This window comes from Arachis duranensis, chromosome 2 (assembly GCF_000817695.3).
Source record: "Arachis duranensis cultivar V14167 chromosome 2, aradu.V14167.gnm2.J7QH, whole genome shotgun sequence".
NCBI classification, from domain to species: Eukaryota; Viridiplantae; Streptophyta; class Magnoliopsida; order Fabales; family Fabaceae; genus Arachis; species Arachis duranensis.
The window spans coordinates 63,365,399-63,374,811 of NC_029773.3; the positions used below are offsets into that span (position 1 = coordinate 63,365,399).

The window sequence follows — 9,413 nt, forward strand, 5'->3', positions numbered from 1 at the left end:
TTTGATTTTCAGTTGCTTGGGGACAAGCAACAATTTAAGTTTGGTGTTGTGATGAGCGGATAATTTATACGCTTTTTGGCATTGTTTTTAGTATGTTTTTACTATGTTTTAGTTAGTTTTTAGTATATTTTTATTAGTTTTTAGTTAAAATTCACTTTTCTGGGCTTTACTATGAGTTTGTGTGTTTTTCTGTGATTTCAGGTATTTCTGGCTGAAATTGAGGGACCTGAGCAAAAATCTGATTCAGAGGCTGAAAAGGACTGCAGATGCTGTTGGATTCTGACCTCCCTGCACTCGAAGTGGATTTTCTGGAGCTACAGAAGCCCAATTGGCGCGCTCTTAACGGCGTTGGAAAGTAGACATCCTGGGCTTTCCAGCAATATTTAATAGTTCATACTTTGCCCGAGATTTGATGGCCCAAACTGGCGTTCCAAATCAGCTCAAAATTGCCCCGCGTTAAACGCCGGAACTGGCACAAGAATGGGAGTTAAACGCCCAAACTGGCACAAAAGCTGGCGTTTAACTCCAAGAGAAGTCTCTACACGAAAATGCTTCAATGCTCAGCCCAAGCACACACCAAGTGGGCCCGGAAGTGGATTTTTATGTCATATACTCATCTCTGTAAACCCTAGGCTACTAGTTCTCTATAAGTAGGACCTTTTACTATTGTATTTTAATCTTTAAATCTTTAGATCTTTGAATCTTTTGATCATGTTTTGGTGGGCTGGCCTCTCGGCCATGCCTAGACCTTGTTCTTATGTATTTTCAACGGTGGAGTTCCTGCACACCATAGATTAAGGTGTGGAGCTCAGCTGTACCTCGAGTATTAATGCAATTACTATTGTTCTTCTATGCAATTCAGCTTGTTCTTATTCTAAGATATTCATTCGTACCCAAGAACAGGATGAATGTGATGATTATGTGACACTCATCATCATTCTCACTTATGAACAAGTGCCTGACAACCACTTCTGTTCTACAAGCAAACAAGGCTTGAATGTTTATCTCTTGGATTTCTTAATAGGAATCTTCGTGGTATAAGCTAGAATTGATGGCGGCATTCAAGAGAATCCGGAAGGTCTAAACCTTGTCTGTGGTATTCTGAGTAGGATTCAATGATTGAATGACTGTGACGAACTTCAAACTCCTGAAGGCTGGGCGTTAGTGACAGACGCAAAAGAATCAATGGATTCTATTCCAACCTGATTGAGAACCGACAGATGATTAGCCGTGCCGTGACAGGGTGCGTTGAACATTTTCACTGAGAGGATGGGAGGTAGCCACTGACAACGGTGAAACCCTACATACAGCTTGCCATGGAAAGGAGTAAGAAGGATTGGATGAAGACAGTAGGAAAGCAGAGAGACGGAAGGGACAAAGTATCTCCATACGCTTATCTGAAATTCTCACCAATGAATTACATAAGTATCTCTATCTTTATCTTTATGTTTTATTCATACATCATCCATAACCATTTGAGTCTGCCTGACTAAGATTTACAAGGTGACCATAGCTTACTTCATACCAACAATCTCCATGGGATCGACCCTTACTCGCGTAAGGTTTATTACTTGGACGACCCAGTACACTTGCTGGTTAGTTGTGCGAAGTTGTGATAAAGAGTTGGGATTACAATTGTGCGTACCATGTTGATGGCGCCATTGATGATCGCAATTTTGTGCACCAACACACAAACTCATAGTAAAGTCCAGAAATGTGATTTTTGAATAAAAATAATAAAAATATAATAAAAAGTGAATAAAACATGCTAAAAACTATATGAAAACACTACCAAAAAGCGTATAAAATATCCACTTATCACTCTTCAGACATAAATGGTTCCATGCTGAAAATATGCGCCATAAACGCGTCAACCCCCTCAAAGAATTTCAGTTTTAAACACCCCCCGGCGGCTATCATTTTCCCTCTGATATATCCATAGACGATGACTCGGAAACATACATCCTAGGATTCAATGAACAACATAAATTATTTAAATTTTTGAAAAATTTGGTGGTGTACCCTACAATTAGAATCTCCCGCTGAATATAATTATCAGTTTCTGACCTACCAAACACGTAGCAAACAATTTAAACGATAATTAATAGACCTTCTTCTTAATTCAACAACATCTGTTTAATAAAAACAACAGTTTTTACATAGAAAACAGTTGCAGGCATAAATCAATAATATACATGCATTCAGTAAAACATCAAATCCTAACCATTTTAGTGTGCAACCCCTTATAACTCCATAATTTTCAGCAAACAAGGGTTTTGAGAAGGCGCTACTACGCGACCTTCTCCCACTCCCGTCCTAAAACTCTTTCCTAGGAAAGGTAAGTCCAACATAAAATTTAAAAAATTCATATATTCAAAGATAGAAAATTAACCTGGAATATTTCTACACAGACAACAAAAGAAGAAACTCTAATTGAGCTCAGAGGTAATTGCACCACAAAAAGAATTTCTTATTAAATTCACAAGCTAAAAGTAATTCGAAAATTAATTTAAAAAAATACGTAAAACTCATTATTCTAATTAATTAAAACTTAATTCTTAATTCAACCAAACTAACAAGAGGTATGACAAATTTAATTTTCACTTACATTAAATTAACATAATAACTCCTAATAACATACTTCATTAAGCAAATTTAACCACTGATTTAACAACAACTAACACTAACAAAATGTTAAACTCACAACATAATATGAAAAACTATAATAACCATACCAACAAACCAATTTGATGATAGTGGTTACAGGCTCTCTTTAATATCGTCATGACAGCGGTGGCGACGACGACAACGTAAACCTCAACTACAAAGGAAGATAAGAAGGGGACAGTAGCAGCAGCAGCAGATTTGCCAAGCAGGTGCAGCGGCGGTGACATCGGGTGCTTCCGCCTTAGTGGTAATGTCGGCGGCAAGCTCCGGCGGTGGCCACCTTGACTGCTGCCGCCGAAGTGAGCAGATAAGGAGAAAGAAAGAGAGAAGAGAGAGAACGGCTTCTTAAACTGAAGGGAAAGGTCTTCACATTTGAATTTAGCACCAAATTTATTGTCGAATTAATCCGCCGGTAACGTCTTTCGCATGCCCAAAACGCAACATTTCACTAAACAATGTTACCATTGGATCTAACTCCTAGTAAATCCGACGGAAGTGAGTGCGTCGGAATTTATTTTTTCCCGCCAAATATTACCAATGATGTATACCCCAGTTAAATTAGTAAATAATTAGTCAATAAATTAGTTTTTAATAAGGAGGATTAGAAATGTGAATATTATATCAAATTAGGATAGAGCTCATCGAAACAAGAATTTTGATACTAATTTCAAAAAAATCGATCTAAGATTGGACCGAACGGGCCGAACCGGTTGAACTGAGCCTAAACTGGACTGTTGGTCCAACCGGACCGACCTTTTAAATGAACCCAAGCTTTTGCCTTCTTCCCATTTCTGCAACAATTAAGCTTTCAGCTTCCAGGGAGAGGAGAAACGAGAAAAGCTCCCAACCCTTACGCTACTTTCCAAATCCCATAACTTCTCCGTCCGAGCTCCGATTGCCGCATCGTTTGCGGCCACACGTCCACCACGTCAAGCTCTACATTTCTACTAGAACAATTTTGCTGGTAACTTGTTTAATCACTCTCAACCGCATTTTCCCCTAATTTTTGAATTTTGAATGAGAAGGTTGAATTTCTTTATTTTGATGTTTTAGGATCCAATTAGCTTGAGAAAAATATTCAGTCTTGCTTATGTGAAGCTTGGGTAAGGTGAGGATACGATAATTTTATTTTAATTTCATTGAATTTGAGCTTTGAGTATTAAATTGGATATATATGTGTTATGAATGTGTATTAGGTTGTGAATAAATAATTTGAACTTGAAATTGTGAATATTGGAACTTGGAGGAAGTGGATTAGTTGAGGTTTTGAGGACTATGTTTTTTTAGGAAAATTGTCTTGGAATAATACTTGGGAATCGGCTAAGGTATGGTTTAGGTTCTTGCATTTAATATATAATATTCTGTGAAAACTTAGGTTATATGACCATAGGATAAGTTGGATTGCATGTGTATATTTAATACTTAGTATCCTGTTGATGAACATGGTTGGTTTGGTGCTTGTTGATTAACTGGTGATTTGGTGAATTATTGATTTGAGGTATAACTATTGTGGAGGTTGTTGTGATAATGAGGTATTTTGTGTTAAAAGCCTAGGATTTGTGAACTATGATTCTTAGTTGAATTTTGGTTATTGGATTTGAATATTGTATGAGTATAATTATTTATCTGAGGTAGATTTATTGTGGTGATTGTTATGATGATGAGGAAGGGTATGTTGAATTGAAAAGAATGCAGGTTTGGACCCGAAAAGGATGGCAAAGTCCAAGTTTTAAAGGAGATGCTGCCAAAATTTTATAAAAATTAGAGATTTTATTTATATGATTATTTAAAAAGATTTAGATTCAAAGGTTATATGGTTTGATTTTGAGTTATTAAGAAAATGAGTATGTTTTAAGTTTGATTCATTTAGAAAAGAATGAATTATGTTTTGAATTGGAACTATTGATGGACGGAATATGAGGTGTGATAATGAAAGATAAGGATTGAATATGATTGATGTATGATGATGAATGAGATGCGATTGAAAATGATGATGATGTTGATGAATTATAATTGAATTATTTATATGGCTCATGAATTTGAATGATATGTGATACGAGATTCCCTGGATAAAGTGTCGTGGCTTGCCACCACGTATATCAGGTAGAAAACTCGATACTTTGTTGACCCTATGACGTAAGTGTGACCGGGCACTATATAAATTCCCGGGAATGTAACCCCCATTGAGCAATATTGATTATTTGAGAAAACGCTATGCATAGACTCTTGGGGATGCACGTTGGGGGACAATCTAAGTATTTTCAGGCTTGTTGGGTTGGTTGGATAACCGATAGATGAGCCTCATCAGCCATAGGACAGGCATGCATCATATGCATATTACTTGAATTACTTGCTTGTGCTTTAAGTGGGTGTGCCTAAATATACTTTCCATGTTAAATGTATATTTGTTACCTGCAGTATTTGTAACCTTCTTTTGCTTGCATTTATCTGTTTAAATGTATGCGAAATGCATGATGGTGCTGGAGGTATGGAGGAATGGCAATATGAGACTTAGATGTAAGATTAAGCTAAGTTAGGTTTAGGTACTCTTAGAAAACCACCTTTTATGGCTTCTCTTTAATACTTTAAGCTTTATAATCTGAGTATCGGCGTTCTAGGATTGCCTCTGGCATTCCCAAGACCTTATATATTATGTGTGTGGCATCTTTACCATAGTGAGAACCTCTGGTTCTCATTCCATACTATGTTGTTATTTTTCAGATGCAGGTCAATAGGCATTTCGTTAGGCGTCTGGACTCTTGAAGCGGAATGGTTACTGGATTATTTTGTTATGGTATGGTGTATATATATGTACTTATCTTTCTCTCCACATAATTTATTCTTTTTTATCCATATTGAGAACCTCTGGTTCTCACCTCCATACTATGTTGTTTTTTCTCAGATGCAGGTCGAGAGGCACCTCCTGAGGCGTCTGAGCTTCTGAAATGAAGTGGTTGTCGGGTTACTTTTTGGATTGTATAGTTATACTTGTACATGTACTTAGTTTTCTCTCAGCGTAACTTGTTCTTTTTTTTATCCTCTTAGAGACTTACAGAGAGACAGGATTTTGTTTATGTAAATTTGGGTTTTGGATATATATATATATATATTCTCCGGCCAGTCTTGACTTTGCAGGCTGAGTCAGGAGCTCATTATGTTGTATCTTTGACTCTTTGTTCCTGTTTTGGGTTACTTTACACTTGACACCTGTAGCTTTCTTAGCACGTAAGTTAACTCATTTCTTGAGCGTTGCGCTTTTATTTCGCGATTTTTATTTCCTCTATTCTTCAAGGCTCTTAGCATATTATAATTCTTCTGCTATTATATATATTTTTTATTTTAGAGGTCGTAATACCACACCACCCTTGTTTTATGAGTTAAGCATAAAGCCCTATGTGGTAGGGTGTTACATTATGTTATCAAAGCAGTTCGTTCCTATAGAGCTTGAAAAACTGACTGATTGTGCCTCTGTGCATTCTCTGTGCATGTGTTTATGTGCTATTAGGATATCTAATTGATATATATGGCATGAACGTTTGTGAGCATGCATTTGGAACTTAAAGTATTAGACCTGCGATATTGAGACTGCTCAAATTAATATCACTTATTTGGTGTGTATAGGGACCAGATGTCGATTCGCAAACGCGGTTGCGGGCGAGGTAGAGGTAGGATTGGCACCGTTACCCCTGCCCCCACAGGGACTGATCCAGTAGACTTTATGGCTGCAGCTATGCAGGCAACAGCCGAGGTACTAGGTAATCAGATAAACAAGGGTAATCATGGGAACAATAATGATGAGGACGGTCCTATGACACTTGCTACATTTCTGAAAGTGCACCCTCCGACCTTTAGGGGAACCTCAAATCCCACTGATGCAGATAATTAGATTCAGGCTATGGAACGGGCATTGCAAGCCCAATAGGATCCAGAAGAGCAATGGGTTGAATTTGGAACTTATCAGTTGCAAGGTGAAGCTCAGTATTAGTGGCAGGGAACCCGACGTATCTTGCAGCCTGGTGGTGCTGCAATTCCTTAGGAGGTTTTTCGGATAGAATTCTACAAGAAATACTTTCCTAATTCAGCCAGAAACGCCAAGAAACTAGAATTGATGCAGTTTAAGTAGAGACAGATGACTGTTGCTGAGTATACTAGCAAATTTAAGGAGTTATGTTGCTTTTCTCGTATCTGTCAAGGAGCGCCTGAAGATTTTGCTAAATGGAAATGTATTAAGTATAAAGGATGTCTTCGGAGCTATATTCTGGAGATCAAGGTGTTTTTTAAATTGGTGAATAAGAGTAGGGTGGCTGAAGATTGTGTGAAAAAGGCGGCAGTAGAAAAAGGAAGTTTGAGGGTGCCTTTTCAGAGGCCTTTAGGGAGGAACTTTGCTCCGAGAGGTAGGAATTTCAAGCGTGGAGGCTTTGTTCTGCAGCAGACTCAGGGTCATGGTAATTACAGAAGGCCAAATACTAATGTTAATCAGGGAAGAAGGTTTGGGAAGTAGCCACAGTAGGATCTGAATTGTGAGAGGTGCGAAAAGTGTTACCTTGGAAATCCATGCAGGTTAGGACTTGGAGTATACTATTCCTATGGACAGCCTGGGCATATGGCCACTAATTGCCCGGAGAAGAAGAAGTATGAGACTGGTAGGGTACAGCAGCAGGGAGAGTATACACCACTTCTACAGTAGGTGTTGAAGGATCTGAGACACTAATTAGAGGTAATTGTGAAATGGCTGGTAAAATTCTAAATGCTTTATTTGATTCAGAAGAAAGTCATTCATTTATTGCATTTGAAAAGGCCAATGAGTTAGGATTGAGAATGGTGGTTTTAGGTTATGATTTGAAAGTAGATAATGCTACTCATGAAGCTGTGGTGACTAGGATAGGATGTCCACAAGTTCCCTTTCGAGTGCAATAGCGTGAATTTGTGCATGATTTGATTTGTTTGCCTATGACTGGTCTTGATCTCATCTTGGGATTGGATTGGTTATCTAAGAATCATATTTTGCTTGATTGTTTTGAAAAGTCAGTACAGTTTATGTCGGAAGGATCCGAAGCACCGTTGTGGTGAATAGTTACTATTTGAACTCTATAATAGTAAACTGTTCTAGAATTGAATGTTAGGGTATTATGTTATTAATTGCGGGAGTATCAGGTGATGATCAGAGTTTAGAGCAGATTCCAGTTGTATGTGAATTTCCATATGTGTTTCCAGATGATATTAATGAATTTCCACCTAACCAAGAGGTTGAATTTGTAATAGAGTTGGTACCTGGAGCCGGTCCGATTTTGATTACTCCTTACAAGATGTCACCTTAAAAATGGCTGAACTGAAGGCTCAGCTAGAAGATCTGTTGGTAAGCACTTTATTCGACCAAGTGTTTCTCCGTGGGGAGCGCCAATGTTACTGGTAAAGAAGAATGATAGGAGTATGTGATTGTGTGTCGATTATCGGCAATTGAATAAGATCATTGTGAAGAATAAATATCCGTTACCTAGAATCGATGACCTAATGGATCAGTTACAAGGTGCCTGTGTGTTTTCTAAGATTGATCTGCAATCCGGGTATCATCAGATAAGGGTTAGAGACGAGGATATTCCGAACACTGCTTTCAGGACACATTATGATCATTATGAGTATATGGTGATATCTTTTGGATTAACTAATGCTCCGGAAGTATTTATAGATTATATGAACAGAATCTTCCGGCTGTATCTAGACAAGTTTGTTATTGTCTTCATTGATGATATTCTTGTTTACTCTAAGACTGAAGAAGAGCATGCTGATCACTTGTGAACTGTGCTGCAAATTCTGAGAGACGGGAAGTTATATGCTAAGTTATCTAAATGCGAGTTCTGGAAGAGTGAAGTGAAGTTTCTCGGTCACGTGGTGAGTAAACAGGGAATAGCTGTGGATCCTGCTAAGGTGGAAGCAGTAATGAATTGGGAGCGACCAACTTCAGTGACAGAGATCATGAGTTTCCTAGGTTTGGTGGGGTATTATCGGAGATTCATTAAGGGATTTTCACAGCTCGCCTTACCTTTAACTAAGTTGACTAGGAAGGATACGCCTTTTGTTTGGTCTCCGGAATGTGAAGAGAGCATTAAAGCACTGAAGCAGAGATTAACTACTGTACCCGTGTTAGTATTGCCTGAACCAAGCGAGCCGTTTGAACTGTACTGTGATGCATCACTAAAGGGTTTGGGGTGCGTTCTGATGCAGCACCAGAATGTTGTAGCATACGCCTCACGACAGTTAAGGCCGCATGAGATGAACTACCCGACTGGTGGACGAAATTGTGATCAACAATATTGGCTCTTTGGTATGTACACAAAAACTATTGTGACTCTTGTGAGAGAAATCATTATTATGGCACTGGTTGAATTCACAACTCCGTTCAACTAACCAGCAAGTGTACTGGGTCGTCCAAGTAATAAACCTTACGTGAGTAAGGGTCGAATCCACAGAGATTGTAGGTATGAAGCAAGCTATGGTCACCTTGTAAATCTCAGTCAGGCGGGTTAAACATGATACTTGATTAGATTCAAATAAAATAATAAAAGGGATAGAATACTTATGCAGATCCATTGGTGAGAATTTCAGATAAGCGAATGGAGATGCTGTATGGCTCAAGGACGCCTGCTCTCCTACTGCTTCTACTCAATCCTTCTTACTCCTTTTCATGGCAAGCTGTGTATAGGGGTTCACCATCAGCGGTGGCTACTTTCAATCCTCTCGGGAAAATG

General features: G+C 38.4%; 1 protein-coding gene across 1 annotated transcript in view; it reads left to right on the forward strand.

Moving 5' to 3' along the window:
* Positions 1-8,604: 8,604 nt before the first annotated feature.
* Positions 8,605-9,413, forward strand: part of LOC127744949 (uncharacterized) — a 10,011-nt gene continuing 9,202 nt past the window's right edge. Inside the window, exon 1 of the mRNA XM_052257843.1 lies at positions 8,605-8,989. Within this exon, the coding sequence (XP_052113803.1) occupies positions 8,605-8,989 (385 nt within the window). The remainder of the gene's footprint in view (positions 8,990-9,413) is intronic.